The 20,980-nt window shown below is 37.5% G+C and overlaps 1 protein-coding gene across 2 annotated transcripts; it reads left to right on the top strand.

Annotated features, from left to right (window-relative positions):
• Positions 1 to 47: 47 nt before the first annotated feature.
• Positions 48 to 20,924, top strand: chd1l (chromodomain helicase DNA binding protein 1-like). Of its 2 annotated transcripts, none has more exons than XM_084128728.1 (25): positions 48 to 260; positions 814 to 926; positions 1,037 to 1,143; positions 1,608 to 1,722; positions 1,831 to 1,862; positions 2,341 to 2,422; positions 2,569 to 2,731; positions 3,837 to 3,992; positions 4,085 to 4,177; positions 4,269 to 4,365; positions 5,065 to 5,138; positions 5,563 to 5,673; positions 6,827 to 6,941; positions 7,180 to 7,333; positions 7,495 to 7,666; positions 7,760 to 7,905; positions 8,457 to 8,620; positions 8,736 to 8,938; positions 9,028 to 9,126; positions 17,078 to 17,148; positions 17,247 to 17,361; positions 17,955 to 18,063; positions 18,590 to 18,856; positions 19,018 to 19,099; positions 20,124 to 20,924. In XM_084128728.1, exons 1-25 carry the CDS (start codon positions 167 to 169, stop codon positions 20,244 to 20,246), a joined length of 3,057 nt encoding a protein of 1,018 aa, XP_083984854.1. In that variant the 5' UTR covers positions 48 to 166; the 3' UTR covers positions 20,247 to 20,924. The 2 variants fall into 2 exon arrangements, with proteins under 2 accessions (XP_083984854.1, XP_083984853.1); XM_084128727.1 differs by having other exon boundaries at positions 52 to 260; positions 18,590 to 18,860; positions 19,022 to 19,099.
• Positions 20,925 to 20,980: the final 56 nt, after the last annotated feature.

Below are 20,980 nucleotides of genomic sequence, written 5' to 3'. Positions count from 1 at the left end.
TTACGTAATTGCATTGCCGACTACTCATTGGACTACATCTGTCTTGTACACGCCCACTCGCTGTTGCAGGAAGTAGTTCATGTCAAACTCCTCTGGCGCGCGCAACCTAACATAACTTTAATATTCGACTGAAGTGTTGAAAGAAAAACGTAATTAAACCACCACAATGTCAATATTTCTTCAAGCAGTCAGAAGCAACATACCAGAAAAGGACAAATCGGAACTAACTGAAAGTGACCTGAAAAAATGGGGACTAGGAGGTGAGGGAATGAAAAGCTATTATGTTTAAAAGAAACACGGAAAAGTATTTGCGAATTTAAGATTCAATGCATGAAATTATTTCACAAACGACGTGTAATATAAATAAATAAATATATTTTTATGGAGTAACGTTACGTCCATAGATTTATATATAGTTGCAGTGTCTCAACCTAATAAGGTGGATCCCTAATGTAAGTTCTTGAGCACAATTGAGTGCTGAATACTTGTATATTTCCATGACTTGAGTCCAGTAAATTATACTTTTTATTACTCAAATTTAATTTAATAGTACATTTATGCAGTCAATCATGACGCCATGTTTCATCATCTTGTCTATTATAATGATACTGAAATTACACCAATGGCAATGCCAATGGAATCCATTTCATCGCACAACATGTTTAGGCGTGATTAGCTTTTCATGTGTCTCATTAATTTAATCAGTGAGAAAAAAAGGCTTTGAGTGTCCATTTTATGGTTTGAAATTTTTCTTTGGAACTTTGGAAGCTTTCTTACAAACAACACTACAATAATTTATCTTCTTCCTAACAGCTATTAATCTGAGGTCTTATCAGGTGGATGGAGTTAGATGGCTGTCACAGTGCATGGAGATCCAGGAGGGCTGCATCCTTGGTGATGAGATGGGTCTGGGCAAGACTTGTCAGGTTAGTAATGTTATGGAATGAAAACCTTGTTTATATTTCTTGCTTTTAAGCCAAAGATTTATTCCAAGATGTCAGATATCAGATAACTGAGATGTCATCCCCTGCTGTAGACCATCTCTTTGCTGGCATATGCTCGAGGATGTCTTAAGATGAACGGACCATTCCTTGTGCTTTGTCCCTTATCAGTTTTGGAGAACTGGAGACAAGAGTTGGAACGGTAAGGGATACTAATGTATGATCAGACTTGTGTGGTCGGTGTATTAAAGTCACTGCATGAAATCAAAATATGTGACAAACTGTCACTCACATGAGATCACAGCAATAGCAAACTACAACCATCCAATCAATTCCCTATAGACAAAATCAAGACCCGAGCTAATTTTTTTCCATGTTAGAGAAGCCTCTTGGATATGCATCACAATAGAGAAGAAAAGACTATCGCAACTTCATTTCATGATGACTTTAAACATTTTGATTTGTTACTTTATTGGGACTATAAATGCCACCCAATGAATGTGTACATAATCCAGAATGAACTGATTTGACCTGAAAGACAATATGTTGTCACTGTCACTAGATGGAGACAGTAGCATATAAACTCTGGATTAGTATCTACCTTGAATGCAATATAAGCTTCACATATAAGGTTAGTTAAGGTTAGCTCTTACTTTCCTTACTTAGCTTCTGTCCCAGTCTTTCTGTGCTCTATTACACTGGGGATAAAGAGAGAAGGGCAGAGCTCCAAGAAGAGCTCAAGAATGGCAAAAACTTCCATGTTCTTCTCACCACCTATGAGGTTAGTGCACCTGTTTTCAGAGGATAAATGCACGATTACTACATTCAAAAGGTTGCTTTCAAAGTTTTTGCACTGTTTTTAATGTGAAATCTTTCTCGTATTTAATAGATGTGCCTCAAGGATGCCAGATTCCTGAAAAGGTGATCTATGTTGGTGAACAGAACTTTAAAAAAATACAGTCTATTTACACAATTCTGCTACACAGACATTTTACGTGTAATTAAATGACCATATTGATACCATATCAATTATTGGGTGATATTAAAGCTTTTTTATTTTTCATTATCTGCCATAATTGGAGATATATTGGTCGATTTTGGATATTAAATGTTTAATTGTTCATGCTCATTTGACTTATTTTTATTTTTAAAATTATCTTTCCTGTCATCTAACACTTAAAGTTAATCTTTTTGAAACCTAATTGGTAATAATTGTTTTTGTAGTGTTTTTTTATGTGTTTTTTAATGTTTTTTTACATAACAGTGTAGATTTTTTTTTTTGTGTGACATTTATCAGTTATTGGCCATAACATAAAAATAATTATCAGCTTATCGGTATCAGTGACGGTATCAAATTTTCATTCAAATTCAACTGTACCATTCCACTCTCTTCTCACAGCTGGAAATGGAAGATTTTAGTTGTTGATGAGGCTCACAGGCTGAAGAACCAGGAATCATTGCTGCACCAAACCCTCAAACAGGTTACACTATTGCATTTTAATATAGGCATGCTGTTTTTAATGTCACTGTCAGTGTGTAAAACCCCTGATGATAAACCGAGCACTGCCTGTCAATTTTTCAGCTTTCCCTTGATATTAACTGCCATCTGATGTCTGCTTTTTCTCAGTTTACAGTGGGTTTTCGAGTGCTGTTGACAGGCACTCCCATTCAGAATAACTTGCAAGAAGTCTATTCCCTTCTCACCTTCATCCAGCCCAGTCTGTTTCTCCCTGAAGATGTTGAGGACTTTGTTAGGGCCTATGCAGACGTACAGACTGAACCTGGCCTTGGTATGGCATCACCAACCTTTGCTGTTTCAGTTTGAAAACCAAAACTTATCTCTTCCACCACCCTTAATAGCACTTAAAGTCAACATGAAATCAAAACTGACAATTCTTGTTTTTTAATAGAATACTGTAGTATTTATAATTATAAATGATTTATCCGTGCACATCATATTTTTTTCAAAATTCATATACCCTTGTAATTTTTAATCAAAACAACTTCCCCTCTCTCTTACACTGACATCTGTTCTTTTCTCGTGTTTTTAGCCGCAAGGGCAGGACAACCTGTCACTCACTGTACGCTTTTCGCCTTCATACCAAACTTGGGTCTTCAGCCGACAAAGTTTAAATCCCGTCTCGCTAGCGCGCTTCCCATAATGTTTACGCATTAAGTTAATAGGCGGAGAGAAGGCAGTCTTTTGTGGCATTTTTTTAAACGCATTCGACCAACAAGTGAACAAGCTCAAACTTGTGATCCGATCGACCAAAATGCATATTAATACCAGGTGTAAACAGGGCCATATGAGATCACAGCAATAGCAAACCACAATGATCCTATCAATTCCCGATGGACAAAATCAAGTCCCACCGTCTTTTTTCTTTTAAGAAGCCGTTGCATTCAGATACACATCACAATAGGGAAGAAAAGACTATCGCAACTTCTGTTTCATAACGACTTTAAGGTTGTTGGAATATCCAAATGTTAAATATCCAAAATAACTGCCATCATTGACCTTGAGGGCTTTAGTTAAGCAATCATGTTTTTAATATCTCTTTTCTTTCACTGGTAGAGATTTAATTGCTGTTTATGGTGAAAATTACTCTGCCATGACTCCTTCCTGAAACCAATTTGTTCTGCTCATCAAAAGAGCACGGATATAACTATTCTGGGACACAGAAAAATTGGACAGATCTGGTGCCAAACTGAACACATCAGATAACTCACAAACTTGGCAGAGCACAAAAAAGATGTCAGAATAGATCATCTCTCCTTGACTCACCAGTCAGATTTGCCAGTGGCTATTAGAGGATATAGATCATAAATTCATTTTTTTTTTGTACTCTGGTGACCTTGTGTGGAAGTTTGTAACATTGTTGTTCTTGTCTGCAGCTGATGAGCTTCATCGAGTGCTCCAGCCTTTTTTGCTACGCAGAGTTAAAGCAGAGGTGGCAGCTGAACTGCCCAAGAAGACAGAACTTGTTGTTTTTCATGGGCTGTCTGCTCTTCAGAAGAAATACTATAAAGCCATTCTGACGAGAGACCTCGGTAAGACTTCCCTGAATCATGTCACAACAGGCAAAATTGAATACTTTAGCAACAAAAGGATGAGTGTTCATTCTAGTGTAAAATAATTTCAGATGCCTTCAGGACAGAACAAAGCACTAAGACACGACTTTTGAATGTTTTAATGCAGCTCAGGAAATGTGTGGACCATCCCTACTTGTTTGATGGTAATCACTTTATCACTTTCTGTGATTTTCTATGGGAAACACATTTATTTATCCAACTAACTGTCTTTATTCCGCACCATTTCCATGTAAGGTGTGGAACCAGAACCATTTGAGATGGGGGAGCATTTAGTGGAGGCCAGTGGAAAGCTCTCTTTGTTGGACACAATGCTGGCGTATCTTCAGGAGGGGTTTGTCTTGTTGACCTAAAGTCTAGCTTCCTTCCAAAAGCAAACTGATCTGGTCTATTGTAGATATTGAGATTTTGTTATCATAATCAGTTGATGGTGAAACAGAACTTTCTGAACTTTTTTAGCCATATTTGGCCTGCAGCAATGTGAAAAACCTTCTAAACTGTTTTAGCATCATATCATTTTTTTTATTTTTTTTATAATTTTTGATTAATTTAATATTTTTTTTTAATTAAATGTAATTAATGATAGAATGGCACACAAAAAAAATCTTCCAAATCATGTCTTTACCAAAATACACTGTCGGAATGGTTATATGTAATTTGCCACCATATCCAAATTATCCATATCACCATATGCCACCATGTGTGTCACCATATCCGTACACTGAGAAAAGTAGCTCAGACTGTGGGCAGTTTCAAGCTGAGAGTTTGATGTCACAACAAACAAGAAAAAATGATGGTTCATTCAAAATGGCAAACCTCAGGTTGTAAAAACAAAGTTGTCTTGTATCCATGTGTACACCAGTTCCTTGAACCACATTCATCTAAGCAGAGGAGCATAGCTAAAGCACAACTAAAGATGCATGCAGTTTTATTTTTTTAAGCTGCCAGAAGGCCAAAAGTTACAATTGTGTAGCTTTAAATGTGTTTTATTGATTTGGTGATATAAAATATATGTTTTTGTCACTGTTTTCAGGGGCCATCGTGTTCTTCTGTTCTCTCAAATGACCAGGATGCTGGATATTCTGCAAGATTACTTGGAGCACAGAGGTACTAAGACACACTTTGACTTTGTCAGAGCCTTCACCTTTACTTATTTACCTGTGACTATGTGCATGACAGTAAGAAGTGCTTACTGCTTGTTTTTTTATAACCTCAAGGCAGAAAAAAAATCGTCTAAACAGACTTTAAATGATGAAATTAAAGTGAAATCACAAACCATATAATGTTACCACAATGTGCTTCCTCAGGCTTTTTAATTTTAAAATGAATGTGTGTTAGCTTTGTGTTTGTAAAACAGTGTACGTTTCAATTTGGAACATTTATGTAACCGTACCCTACATGTTCTTCTAGTAATCTAGCCCTCTGATCTAGAGCAGTTCATGTGGGTTTAGCATCACATCCTGTGTTTGCTTCTTTGTGTGTTAATGTGCTACCGGCCGTGTAACTGCCAGCCCTCCCACTTCTCCTGCAGGTTACAGTTATGAACGTCTGGATGGTTCAGTCCGGGGAGAGGAACGTAACCTAGCTATTAAAAACTTCAGCACCAAAGATGTTTTTATATTCCTCCTCAGCACCAAAGCTGGTGAGTTCACAGTCTGGGAAAGCCAATCTGAAATTCACACTATCACACTCTATAATCAACAGCAGTACAAATCCATTTTTTTATTAGTTACTTTATATAATATATAGAGTGTTATATTTAAATACCGTTCAAGGTTGCAATATTGGCCTTATGTGTTTGATGCGAATCTTATTTGCATCTTTTAGACAGACACAATTAATTGAAAGCCGAAAGTCGTGACAAGATAATGCATAAATATTGAGAGCATGCACAGTCTCTGTATGAGATGGTGGTGCAAAACCTGTGTGATGTAGAGAGAGATTCAGTTCATCTTGTGCCTTTTTTCTCAGAGCTGCTCATATTATAATTACAGCCTCACTTTCACTCTAACATTTTATTTAAACTCTTTACACATTTCCGTTCAAAATTTTGAGGTCATCAAGATTTTTTACTTGATAGTAAAAAGACTTTACCTTATATTGATACATATATACATATATATTACATGTTACATATAAAATCCTCAAAAAGTTATCACGGTTTCCACAAAAATATTAAGCAAGCACAACTGTTTTCAACTGTGAAAATAATAATAATAATAATGTGAACTTGAGAACCAGGGTTATTATAGTTAACTGAAACTAAAACTAAAACTTAAACTAAAAATTAAGTTTGAAATAAAACAAACGTTAGCTGAAATAAAATAAGATATAAAAAACTTAAACTTATTTTATTTCAGCTAGTTGCCAATGCAACATTTCTAATTTTCATTTAGTTTAACTTCATGTACTGAAATAAATCAAACTAAAACTCAAATGAACTATATAGACAAATACTGTCTATACAAAATTACTAAAATAATACTGTTGAGAACAAATCAGCATGTTAGAATGATTTCTGAAGGATCACGTGACACTGAAGACTTGAGTAATGGCTGTTGGAAATTTGGCTTTGCCATCATCAACTGCATTTTTAAAATATATTAAAGTAGTTATTTTAAATTGTAATATTTCACAATATTACTGTATTTTGGATTAAATAAATGCAGTCTTAGTGAGCATAAGAGACATCTTTCAAAAACTAAAAAAATCTTTCTGGGCCCTTTTGAATGGTAGTGTACCTGTATTTGCTGACTGTGCGGCACCTTGGCTTACAACAGAGTCTTTGTTTTTAGGAGGGGTAGGAATGAACCTAACAGCAGCAGATACTGTGATATTTGTGGACAGTGATTTCAACCCACAGAATGACCTACAAGCAGCAGCCAGAGCCCACAGGATTGGCCAAACAAGGTACTCCACTGGCAAAATGCATATTCTATGTTGTTCCAGCTAGTTTTGAAGTGTCAAGAATAAAAAAGGAATAAGTGCCACAAAAGTGGTTCATGTGATGGTTTTGTGCGAGGACCAGACCAAAATGTCATGTGGACATTGGTGTTTTTTGTCCTGTTTGAACACGCTTTAAATGTTCCCTGTTAAGGGCACTTTACTTGACCATGTAGATAAATTCTCATCTTTTCTTTGTGTGCAGGCCTGTTAAAGTCATCCGGCTCCTCGGTAGAGACACTGTAGAAGAGATCATCTATTCCCGCGCTGTGTCTAAACTACGTCTCACAGACACGGTGATTGAGGAGGGACGTTTTTCTCTGCTGGACCAGGCTCAATCCGCAGCTTCTGGCCTTCAGGTAGAAAGAGTCCTCTGACTCTCTTCGTCTTATCTCTTAAGCTCATTTCTGTGCACTGTTTCCTGGTTCATATCTTTGTGCACTTGTGGTTTTGCTTATTGTGAAACTGCACACGTTTACAGTTTCTCAGTGTGCTGTTTTTTATATCCCCACCAATCTAGTTGAGTGAGATCCTGAAGTTTGGTGTGGATAAACTGCTGTCGTCAGAGGAGAGCTCTATTCAAGATGTGGACCTCAGGCTGATCCTAGGGGAGTCTCGAGATGGGCAATGGCTAACGGATGAAGAGCATGTCAAGCTTAATGAGAGTGATTATGAGGACATGGAGGGTCAAAGTACAACACTTAGCTTCTTTCCAGAAATCTTGTAATAACTTGCACTTGAAAATGAGAATGAAATGAACTGTTAATGTGTTTCCTGACTTCCAGACCACATGTACTACTTCGAGGGGAAGGATTACTCTAAAGACCCCAGTGCAGAGGATGAGAAGACCTTTGAACTGTTACTTGAGAAGCAGTTAGTTGATCTAGAGGATGCTGGGAAAGAGGGCCGCGCACTTCGTAACAAAGCTGGGGTAACTTACATCTTAACACACATCTTAACACACATCTTAAAGATAAGATTTGGGGTCTGTATTTATTTTTGGAAAAAAATAAATAATTGTATTTTTATTCAGCATTAGCAAGGACGTTACATTGATCAAAAGTGACAGTAAAGACTTTTACACTGTTACAAATATATACATATATCAAATAAATGCTATTTAATTGAATATTTTGAACTTGCCATTCTTCAGTGATGCTGAGAATTCAGCTTTGCCATCACAAGAATAAATTACGTTAAGATATATTAAAATCGAAAACAGATATTTAAGTTGTAATAATATTTCACTATAGTGCTGTTTTTGCTGTATTTTTGATTAAATAAATGCAGCCTTGGTGAGCATAGAGACTTCCTTCAAAACATCTTACCAACTTTTGAACGGTAGTGTTTAATGTGAATTTAACTGTTTAATTTGTTGTCATTCTTTTTCTTTCATGATGGCTAATGATCAAGATTTAAGATTGTTTTTATTATATTTAATCATGTACTTAATTTGAACAAATGTCTGTCACTGCCTATCAGGTGTCCCTGACTGGACCCTTGATTGACCCAGGGAGGAAGAAGAGACCTCTTACAGAATCAGAGTTAGAACAGAGACGTCAGAAGAGACAAGAAGGTGCGGCAAAGAGGGCAAAGCTACAGGAGGAAAGGAAGAAACAACAGGAAGAACAAAATTACAAGAAGAAGTAAAAAAAAAAAGCACATTTCTGACCAGTATATAGTATATTTATTTTATGTTCCTGTGTATGTCTATTTAATTGCCTGTGTGTATGTGTATCTCTGTTTGTTTTTCAATGGCAGGATGGCATGGTGGGACTCGTGTGGCTACAGATCGCTGTGCTTGCCAAGTGTCGACAGTGAGGGTGAGGAAATGGAGTCTGATGAAGATGATGATGTCAGCTGGAGCTCCACTAATTCGGAACACAGAGCCATTCGCTATGTGCTGGGTGATGTGACTCGCCCTCAGACCGATCGAGAAGATGCTATCATTGTGCACTGTGTTGGTACGTCACTATTAAAAACTTCTCAAAGTTGTGGCCCATTTTGCCATAGGTGAAGTACCCCTATGTGTGATTAACTGTATTTGATGTAGATGACTCTGGATACTGGGGCAGAGGAGGATTGTTCACCGCACTGGAGCTCAGATCAGATGAGCCGAGGAAACAGTATGAGTTGGCTGGTGACATGAAAGGTGACAAACATTTTTTTGTTTGCTGTGACAGGTCTAATTCATGCTCTGCCATTACAAACATTCCATTCTGATGTCGGATCCAGTTCACACAGTTCACTATGTTGCTTGCAAGCTGACTTTCAATTAAGCTGTCAGAATTGATTTAATACCCATAATTAATGTGATATTTGAAAGTTGTGGCTTTCATACAGTTTGTGGTATCAGAACTATAAAACTAGTATTTACACTTTAGGTAGAACAGTTTACTGTGTACTTTCACATAATAATGTAGTTCTGTTCTGTAGTTCTGTTCTACACTGGGGTGATTGTAGACAATTGTAAGCCCGTTTTCTTAAACATTTTAGCAGTTTAAAGCAGGGCTCAGTAGTTTCGGGATTTCCTCGCTGTATTCTTGCTTTTTGCTCGCAGGTTTCTCTCTAGAGCTCCCCCCACAGCTTCGGAATAGATAATTGACAACACTGTTGTAAAAACTCGTTGGTGATTCTCAGACACCAGAGACTAGTAGATCAACGACATCAAAGCAGATGGGACATTCTTTAAAACGTCTTCTTCATTCGGGTTCGAACAGCGTGAGGGAGCGCAATAATGACAGCATTTTAGCAGATTTCTTTTGGCCGTAAAGCAATTGTTTACATCGCGAGACCTGATATCACGCGATACTTCCTGATGCGACGGCCGGCGGCCCGCCGGCTCAAAGTTGCAAGTGCGGATTTTCCGCTCACGGGCACCAGGGGGGTGCGAAACGACCACCATTCAACCCGAAATAAGTAATATAACCATTCCAATGACTCTGAAGCTGTTCAGTTAAGGTAAAAAAGTTACTTAGTTCACCTTTAAGCGTACAAAAGTAATCCACTGATATTAAAATTCTTGTACAAATAAGCCAATAATTATTTTCATGTTATTATGATAAATTCTACATTGACTAAATAACTGTAGCAAATTAGCTGTATGAAATATTAATAATCAATAATAACTGGTTATAATTGATTATGAATATTTGGATCAGTTAATATAATTAACTTACTGTCGTAAATTAATATAACAGTCAATTAACCTGTTTGTCCCGTGAACACTCAGGATTAAATGTTTATTAACTCTAAGAAATGTACATTTCCGGGGCATGGGAAATGTCTTTCTTAATTTACAGTACTACTAAGAGCAGTAGCAAAAATCTATATGATTAGTGACTCCAGTTATGAGCTTGAGACACGGACAACTTTACGTGTGACATGAACAAGATTTTATTAACTCGTCTAAACACTTAAACTACTCTAACATACACACACATACATGCATACAGTTTACCAAGGGAAAGAGACCTGAAGCAGAATACAGGAAAGCAAGAAGTTATAGCATTGTTTGAAATTCAGCAGATCAACAGCCTTGAGCAAACCATCAGTTTAGTTCTAACACGCCCTTCTTTAAAAGGGTTAAGGATACTTAATGTATCATATAATGAGACTAAGTTTGATACTTGCATGTCTCGCCCATTTGAATTAAACTGCTGCAATTTGTTGAGGCTCCAGTTGATCTTTGCTGATGTGGTCTTGATGAGAGAGAACCAGTGGTAGTCAGAGTATCTTTGGTGAATGGAAAGACAAGACCGCAGCCTGGCACAAGCTTGGTGGGGCCTTAGAAGCTTCTAGTTGAGCATCATCTTCACGACAGCATTTCAGAAAGGGAGTAAGCAAGAGCTAAGAGCTGATCAGTGACTTTAAAGCGTGAAGATGGCACAACCTCTGGAAGTGTGTGAGCCAATGAGAAGATTTCCCTTTGGAGGGAAATTTTACGACCCATTGTGTTCTAGCAGGGCATTTGAATACCTCCGTGAAGTTGGCACCCCATAAAACAAAATCATTTCCAAAACTATGCCATTCGTTTGTGCTGCGTTTGTGCCGATTTGTGCCGCAAAAATGAACGTTTGTGCTGGTTTGGTGTTTGAGATATTGAACATTATTTTTTGGGTTGTGTGACGTCACTCTCCACCCCATGTCCTTCAAATCGCTCCAAACCGGTGTCGTTCGTTTGTGCTCGGTTTGTGCTGGTTTGTGCCGCTGAAAGAAACATTGCAGCTACGATCCCCTCTTAAACATAAAAAAAGAACCTTTTTAAGTACAGTTACATAACTGTCCACCCCATATGGTCCAAATCGTTGCAAAACTGTGCCGCTCGTTTGTGCTCGATTTGTGCCGGTTTGTGCCGTTACGATGAACATTGTATCTTTTCCCCTCCTTAGAAATAACACATTGGATTCGGGACAGTGACGTCACTCTCCACCCCATGCCGTCCAAATCGCCCCAAACCGGTGCTTTTTGTTTGTGCTCGATTTGTGCTGTTTTGTGCCGTAGAAAGAACCTTCATAAATTATTCCATTCTTTAGACATCACAAAATCTTTGAAGGAGTAGTGACGTCACGCAAGCAAGCCGCGCTCTCCATCCATCTCGTCTACAAACCTGTCCGGTTCGTTGGTGCTCGGCACAGGGCCGCAGCTGTCAGTGTTCTTTTCTTTAGATATGGGAATGTTTTATTTTAGATTTGTGCTATTGACATTTGGTCTTTATATAATCACCAGTGCACTATGATATCATGCAATGTACTGTCACTACTCTGGCTGTAAGATACGTGTGACTGCTTAATTTTGTATTAAAATAAAATAAAATAAAATAACCAATAAAATTGTGTAGTGTCTTAAGTTTTCTGAAAACTTTTAACAGCTTACAGTGCCGGTTTGTGCTGTAAAAAGTTTCGTTTGTGCTGCTTCGGTTTTTTAGATATTAAAATAATATTTTTAGGTAATTCTGAGGTCACTCAGCCAAATTCACCCAAAATAGGCTCGTTCGTTTGTGCTTCGTTTGTGCTGGTTTGTGCCGGTACAAATTTACTTTGTGCTGCGTGGGGCTTTAAAATATTATAGATATTAAATTAGTGTTGATGACGTCACCAGCCCCCCACATGCTCCAAATTTACCCAAAATAGTCTGTTTCGTTTGTGCTTCGTTTGTGCTGTTTTGTGCCGGTACAATTTTCGTTTGTGCTGCGTCGGCCTTTAAAATATTAGACACTGAATGAAAGCGAATTATAGACGGTGACTTCACCAGCCCCCCACCTGGATCTTCGTGAACGCCACAGAGAAATGCACATTTCATACATAAGCAGAGAGCAGTCTGTTTTCTTTCGTTTTGAATTGTTCTGTTTAAAAGTAGACATGTCTGTGATGCAAATATAGGTGCTGAGTTTCGGCTCATTTATGAGACCAGCTGCATTTCAGGCGCCGGCGCCTCCATGTCCTGATTATCTATTTCTGATACAGGCCTATTTACTTCTTATTTTGCCTATTAAATCCTGGCAATTGGTTAATGAAACATTGATTAAAATTAAGATACAATTAATACAAAATGAATTTCACCTTAAAGAAAGGCTTTGTGCTTTCTGTTAGAGGTCTTTGTGGAAGTTTTAAAGCAGTCTTTTAGTGCCGCTTTCAGAGCGCTCACGTCCGTAACATAATTTTTTCCTCATAAATGCAAACACGAAAAATAAAATAAAATGAATAATTTATGTTCTGCGTAGAGCCAACGCTTCTTCATCCGGTGGGTAGTATTACTTTTGGTTTGCACAGTGTAATTCATAGAATTACAAACAAAACAAAAAAGTAATGCACATGCATGTCTAGGCTATTTCCCTCATATTAAATATAAAACGCATGAGTAGACTGATATTTTTCTAATGTCTGGACTCCTTTATTAAGGGAGTAGCCTATGGATATATAAACAGACATTTCAATATATTGGTATTAAGTGCATTTTCTTATAATTTATATTTCAAGTTTTGACTTGCAAATGTCACGTCCATAACGCTGGAATTGACCAATTTAACTATTTTTGTGGTGTAAGTCTATGTAGGCCTATTTTATAATGTTAACTTCAAATAATAGTAATTTGAAGATGTGGTAGCATTGGATCTGGACGGGAAGGATAACTCTGGAGTTTGAAGGGGTGTGTCGCAATTCTGCTTCTCACACCGCGACACAGGTTCGTGGATCTGAATGTCGGGATTTCGGTTTCATATTGCATACCGTTACACAGCCCTAGTCGTTTTAGAATGTTAAGTTCTACTAGTTATTTTGGTGAAAGTAACTCAAAAGTAATACAGGAGTAGCTAATGCATTACAATTCTGAGACAGCCTAATATTGTAAGGTAAATAACTACCCTTTAAATAAAAGTAACAGTAATCTATAATGTATTACAGTTTGGAAGTAACTTGCACAACACTGCTGATATTGTGAAAAATGATTAGCCTATAAATAGCCTAGATATTTTCTGTTTTAATATAATTAAAATATAATTTATTCCTGTAATGTCAAAGCTGAATTTTCTGTATCATTACTCCAGTTTTCAATGTCACATTATTCTTTAGAAATCATAAGATGTTGATTTTGTGCTCAATTATTATTGGTGCTCACTGCTCAGTTAACAAAGGCTCTTTTTTTTTTTTTTTATCAATGTTTAATACACATTGCGTGTTTTTTTTTTGTTGTTTTTTTGTTGTTTAATATTTTTTGTGGAAACCGTGATAATTGTTTCACTTTTAATTAATTTAATGCGTCCTTGCTAAATAAAATTAGTATTTTTTATATAGCCTACTACTTTACCAAAACCTTTGAATGGTTGTATATCTTGGTTTCCAGAAAAAAAAGAACAATATTAAGCAGCACATTAGAGCTGTTAGAGCATCAAATTCATAACACTGAAGACTAGAGTAATGATGCTAAAAATTCAGATTAGGTGCGTATTTATGACAATGTTCATATTATGTTATTAACAAAACAATATAAGTAAAACACTTAGCCTACCTTGGAGTTTGTGTTATTGCACACATCCTGTGATCCGCAGTCTCCGTTAAAAGTTGAAAACGCGCAGGATAAATAACAGTTAAGTGAATACTGTTATTTGGTTTGCCGTTTCGGTCTTACCTTGTTACTTCAACTAGCTAGGCCTACTGTTAAAAAAATATATATACTCTTTGCAGCACACACGAAGACACACGATAGCTGGTGAAGTCACCGTCTATAATTCGCTTTCATTCAGTGTCTAATATTTTAAAGGCCGACGCAGCACAAACGAAAATTGTACCGGCACAAAACAGCACAAACGAAACAGACTATTTTGGGTAAATTTGGAGCATGTGGGGGGCTGGTGACGTCATCAACACTAATTTAATGTCTATAATATTTTAAAGCCCGACGCAGCACAAAGTAAATTTGTACCGGCACAAACCAGCACAAACGAAGCACAAACGAACGAGCCTATTTTGGGTGAATTTGGCTGAGTGACCTCAGAATTACCTAAAAATATTATTTTAATATCTAAAAAACCGAAGCAGCACAAACTAAACTTTTTACAGCACAAACCGGCACTGTAAGCTGTTAAAAGTTTTCAGAAAACTTAAGACACTACACAATTTTATTGGTTATTTTATTTTATTTTATTTTAATACAAAATTAAGCAGTCACACGTATCTTACAGCCAGAGTAGTGACAGTACATTGCATGATATCATAGTGCACTGGTGATTATATAAAGACCAAATGTCAATAGCACAAATCTAAAATAAAACATTCCCATATCTAAAGAAAAGAACACTGACAGCTGCGGCCCTGTGCCGAGCACCAACGAACCGGACAGGTTTGTAGACGAGATGGATGGAGAGCGCGGCTTGCTTGCGTGACGTCACTACTCCTTCAAAGATTTTGTGATGTCTAAAGAATGGAATAATTTATGATGGTTCTTTCTACGGCACAAAACAGCACAAATCGAGCACAAACAAAAAGCACCGGTTTGGGGCGATTTGGACGGCATGGGGTGGAGAGTGACGTCACTGTCCCGAATCCAATGTGTTATTTCTAAGGAGGGGAAAAAGATACAATGTTCATTGTAACGGCACAAACCGGCACAAATCGAGCACAAACGAGCGGCACAGTTTTGCAACGATTTGGACCATATGGGGTGGACAGTTATGTAACTGTACTTAAAAAGGTTCTTTTTTTATGTTTAAGAGGGGATCGTAGTTGCAATGTTTCTTTCAGCGGCACAAACCGAGCACAAACGAACGACACCGGTTTGGAGCGATTTAGATGAGGTGGGGTGGAGAGTGACGTCACTGCCCCGAATTAAATTTGTTATATCTGCGAAAGGAAAACAGACACAGTGTTTGTTTTAACAGCACAAACCGAGCACAAACGAACGACACCGGTTTGGTGCGATTTAGATGAGGTGGGGTGGAGAGTGACGTCACAGCTCCCAAATTAAATTTGTTATATCTGCGAAAGGAAAACAGATACAGTGTTTGTTTTAACGGCACAAACCAGCACAAACCGAGCACAAACGAACGACACCGGTTTGGAGCGATTTGAAGGACATGGGGTGGAGAGTGACGTCACACAACCCAAAAAATAATGTTCAATATCTCAAACACCAAACCAGCACAAACGTTCGTTTTTGTGGCACAAATCGGCACAAACGCAGCACAAACGAATGGCATAGTTTTGGAAATTATTTCGTTTTATGGGGTGCCAACTTCACTGAGGTCATTTGAATATGTACTTTCATTGGGTGTTTAAGGAAAGAATCTTTAAGATTCTTATAATACTAATGTGTCACAAAGTTAGCAAAATGTAATGTAAATTAACAAATCGGAGACGAAGATTGGATTTTATAGAGACCAAATATGCCACACCTATGATTTTGGTTAACCATAATATGCAAATAATAATAATAATAATAATTCATTACATTTATATAGCGCTTTTTCTGAGACCTCAAAGCGCTTTACATTGATGGGGGAATCTCCTCAACCACCACCAATGTGCAGCATCCACTTGGATGATGCGACGGCAGCCATATTCGCCAGAACGCCCACCACACACCAGCTTACTGGTGGAGAGGAGTCAGTGATGAAGCCAATCAGTATATGGGGATGATTAGGAGGCCATGATGGACAGGGGCCAAGGGGCAAATTTGGCCAGGATGCCGGGGTTCCACCCCTACTCTTTTTCGAAGGACATCCTGGGATTTTTAATGACCACAGAGAGTCAGGACCTCGGTTTAACGTCTCATCCGAAGGACGGTGCTCTTTTGGCAGTATAGTGTCCCCGTCACTACACTGGGGCATTAGGACCCACACAGACCACAGGGTGAGCACCCCCTGCTGGCCTCACTAACACCTCTTCCAGCAGCAACCTGGTTTTTCTCAGGAGGTCTCCCATCCAGGTACTAAAAGTTTACAAGAATACAAAAGCCAAACCACATAAAAGGAAAATCATGAGATGGGAAAATTAGATACATGTTTACACATTTCTCAAGTGGTTATATATAGAATATATAGGATTACAGGGTTTATTTCTCTTCCTCTTCAAGAATTTAAGAAATTCCTTTTGGTCGTAAAACTCTTATCAGTCTCAGTATGTCCTGTAACACGACACCGCGTTTTGCCAGTGTGTTAGCTTCATTTGGGATGTTAGTTTTTGGGGCAAGTTTCACAGGCATTTGTTGGGAGAGTGAGTTTGCTGGATTATTCATTAAATAAATGAATAATTTGTGTGTGTCTGATTGGTCCAGACGCTACATAACATATAAAACACTCAAATTATAATTACTAATTTTAAAATACAAGTAGATCACAAAATTATAATTTAGGATTATTTGATGAATGGAAAGTTTAAAGGAATAACATTTATTTGAAATATAAATCTTTACACAATTCAATATCCAATATCAGTACATTTTATTGAATATTAACCAATACCAATAAATTAAAAATGAAATTAAATAAATATCATTAGAAATGACAGCTTACTCAACAGACATAGATTCCATTCCATAACTGATTGGGTCAAAATTGAAGGGCAATGAACAAAAGATATAAATAATAAAGTGATAATTGTGTGTTGCAGACTTAGAACTTGGGAATGTTCTGCTTTTTCCTATTGATGATAAACAGTCAAGGCTCAGTGGAAGAGACTACGTAAGTCAGCAGCAAGCTGTTTATGTCTTTAATCTACTGCTGTTAATTATTTTAAATCATTCATTTATTTAATAATTTTATACCTCCTGTCTCTCTAGCTGGCACTCATAGTTGCCCAGCAGAGGGATAAAGCCAACAAGTTGTCAGGCATTCGGCTCACTGCCTTGGATGAGGGCCTCAAGAAGATATACAAAGATGCCAAACAAAAGAAGGGTACTCTGCACTCATTTGTGAAACTATTGAGCTAGTTGCAATGAAATGGCTTCATAAATTCACTTTTAAACAAATGACTTGGGTTGATAATCTATTAATGCGGCTATTACAGCTGAATTACACCATCTGTGCTGCAAACCTGTCTTAAAACCCAAGTTTACTGCACGGTGCACATACCTTTTAGTATTATAGAGGTTTGATTGGGATTGTTTCCAAAAGGTAGATTCATTTCAAACTCTTTTTCTATGTAAACACTAGATCAGGGCTAGGCAACTCTGGCCCTCGAGATCCACTTTCCTGAAGAGTTTAGCTCCAACCTGGTTTAAACTCAGCTGTAGCTTTCTAGTAATCCTAAAGACTTTGATTAGCTTGTTCATATGTGTTTTATTAGGGTTGGAGCTAAACTCTGCAGGAAAGTGAATCTCGAGAGCTAGAGCTGCCCACCCCCTGCGCTAGATGGATGTGTTTGACCATTGACACACCATTCTAAAAATGTGTTTGACCATTGACACACCGTTCTATTCTGTGTGAATGCCTGGTTAATGTTGTCTTTAACCTCTGATATTAAACCTTTTCTGTGTTATCTTCAATAGCAAGTGTCCATCTACCTCGGATTGGTCACTCTACTAAAGGCTTCAATTGGTACGGTACAGAAAGACTCATTCGCAAGCACCTGGCCACCAAAGGCATCTCCACATCTATGTATCCTCTTCCAGAAGTCCTAATTTTTTACAAAAACTGCTTACTAGTAAAAACCATGAACTGAAGCCATAAGTTATTTGTATCACTTTGACATTTGGCTAGATATGTCAATAGAATGTAATATCTACTCTAAGAGTGCTTTCACAATGGCAGTTTAGTTCAAAATAGGTTCACATGAAAAATTGGTCATGTGGACCAGAGAGCGCGCCATGGTACCAAACCCAAAATTACCTATAGGAGGAGGTCGGAGTTCGCTTGCACTGGAACTGGGGCACAATTCGCGTGAATTTGAAAGTAGCAAGATCAAAGCACAAAGCACTGGGGTTTGAGAGAATCAAGAGAGTGTGAAACCAGACCAATGCAATGGGGGGCACCAGGAACTATCAAGCTTAAGTTTGGACCACATCAAATGTGGCAAGTGTGAAAGACCCCTAAATGAATACACTTATTGCTTTAGAAGTACTTTAGAAGTAATGGATTTGATATCAGAATTAGAAACAGGAATATTCCTTGACTTGTTTTTCAGCTACTATTATAGACGAGCCGCTTCACACTCTTCTACAGTTTCTTCCACCACATGCACAGCTACTCCATCAACCTCAGACCCTGCAGCATCAACAGCAGGTTCCCCACACTCCTCCAGGCCTCTTGGTAACAACAAAACAAAAATCTCCACTATGTCACATGAAAGTCAGGACACACCTGGGTTGGCTGACTTCATGAGAGGTGTTCATGTCTACTTCTACAACATGGCTGCTACAGAAAAGAAGAAGCTCACCCGCTACCTTATCACATATCCTTTCACGGCCCTCCATTACCCACACATTTCCTATGCATGAAACAATAGTGAACCAAGGCGTTTAACCATTAGACTACATCAACACGTCTGTCTTTATCACATTTATGATGATAAATCTTGTTGAGCTGATAGTTTACTCCTTAACATTTCTGCACATATGATGGTGATGAAGAGGATCTCATGAGCTCACACGTCACTCATGTCATAGGAGAGGTAGAAAGTCCTGTCCATGCAAAGGTAGTACCATCAAAACACTTAACTTTTTAAAGAGGTATTAAAGAGGACCTATTATGCCCTTTTTTAAAGTCTATTGAAAGTCTATTGCGGTCTATTAGAATAAGTTTTCATGCTTGACTTATATGACGCTCTATGAAGCCCCTCCTTCTAAAAAGTGCAATTTGCTATGATTGGTCGGCTGGACCAGTGTTTTGTGATTCATTTTTGGAAATGTCACGCCCCTTTAAATTAACAGTGAGTTTCAACACACTATTAAAGTCCCCCTGTAGTCAATAATTTTATCCCTTAAAACTTTTTTCCCTTGAAAAAAATCTTCATGCCTTAAAATGGCATGAATGTAACTCTACACCCTTGCCTCATTTAGTATACACGGTTCTATGAATATGCAAATTAGCCCCGCCTCCGCTCACTCATACCAGCTCAGAGATCCACACGTTGACGTGATTGGTCACAAGGTAGTTTGTGACGTCAGAAACACCAGCGATTTCAAAACGTGTTTTTGAGACTGTCTTCGTTGAGACTGAAACCATTTACTGCAGTTTTAAGGAAATACTCAGCAATGGTGTTGACTTGTGAATTTGTACATGGTTTTTCTTACAGCATATTAAAAACACCACGTAGACATATAAACAACATTAAAAGCTTGATTTCCACCACAGGGGGACTTTAACAACTCAACCAGGCCTCGTCCCTTTTTTGCATATGCCTTTGGCAGGAATTATTTAAATGAGGAATATTATCACATGTACATTCGTGTAAGAAAGTTTAAGACTACAATCATGCTGTTTCAGGGAGTTCAGAAACAGTGCTTATGGATATAGAGAATAACTCCCTATGTAGTGATTGTGCTTCGTGACTCACATAGCAACATTACACACTAAAGAAAGTTGAAAATGTACAAATGTATAATAGGACCCCTTCAATATGCCTTATGCTACTTAGATTAATATTTATTAATACTAATATTTTGGTATTTGATTTAGTAACAGAAATATACTTTGCATTATTCTCTTTTTTTTTTCAGGAACTGCAAGATTTATTGCATCAGTACCCTCAGGCTCTCCTTGTAAATAAAAAGTGGCTGGAAGCCTGCTTTGCTAACCAAAGAAAAGTCAATGTGTCCACATATGTTATTAGGTTAAGTTGACAAAGCTCCTCCTGCATTCCTTAGAAGTGACTGATCAAATCAGTTTGCATTTGGCTAATCTACAATCACATCTATTTTCTGTTCAGGGTTTGAACTTTGAAATTAACTGGTCTGTCGCTGTGTATCCAGTTACGGCTAAATGACATCAGAAGGTTTGTCATAGTATGATTTAAATAATGAAGCATTGCTTTCTGTTGAAAGAGAAACAACACACAGGAGAGACTTTACAGTAAAAAACACTTATGTATTTATGCTCTTATCTGTGTTAGATTGATTGCATGTAAAACATTTACGTTATTTGACATTTTCCTACATTTCACATGATAACCAGTGCTTTGGTTTAAAACGTCACCATTTTTTAATTATGTTAACTTAATAAATAAGCTCATATCTGTTACATACCTATTAAAAGATGTTCATGGCACTAAATATGTAATTGAGCAAATTAATAAAATTGCAAAAAGACACCAATACAGCAAATCTACTTTACATACTGTTTATAAAGCAAAGTCACAGATAAAGTGTGTAAAAGCTGTTAGTTCAGAGTCAGATCTCGTACGTGGGTTTTACTCAGAAATGTATAGCTCTAAAAACCACAGATGTCTATGATAATGTACTAATGTTTCTGGAAAGTGATTCTCATTGGCCATTTTTAGTAATAAAAAGTAACCCCCAAAATACTGCTGTGAGTTGTTTATCCTTTGATGTGTTGTTGTTCAAACAGTATTGACAAA

The sequence above is a fragment of the Abramis brama genome (assembly GCF_963993115.1).
Source record: "Abramis brama genome assembly, chromosome: 11".
NCBI classification, from domain to species: domain Eukaryota; kingdom Metazoa; phylum Chordata; class Actinopteri; order Cypriniformes; family Leuciscidae; genus Abramis; species Abramis brama.
The sequence above is the reverse complement of the archived record's forward strand: the minus strand, read 5'-3'. Positions and strand labels throughout refer to the sequence as shown.

Coding starts and splice junctions, on each gene's coding strand:
- chd1l (XM_084128728.1), top strand. CDS start 167: ATGTCAATATTTCTTCAAGCAGTCAGAAGCAACATACCAGAAAAGGAC. Junction 9,127..17,077: donor GTTGGCTGGTGACATGAAAG/GTGACAAACATT, acceptor TGTGTGTTGCAG/ACTTAGAACTTGGGAATGTT. Junction 18,064..18,589: donor AAAGGCATCTCCACATCTAT/GTATCCTCTTCC, acceptor CTTGTTTTTCAG/CTACTATTATAGACGAGCCG.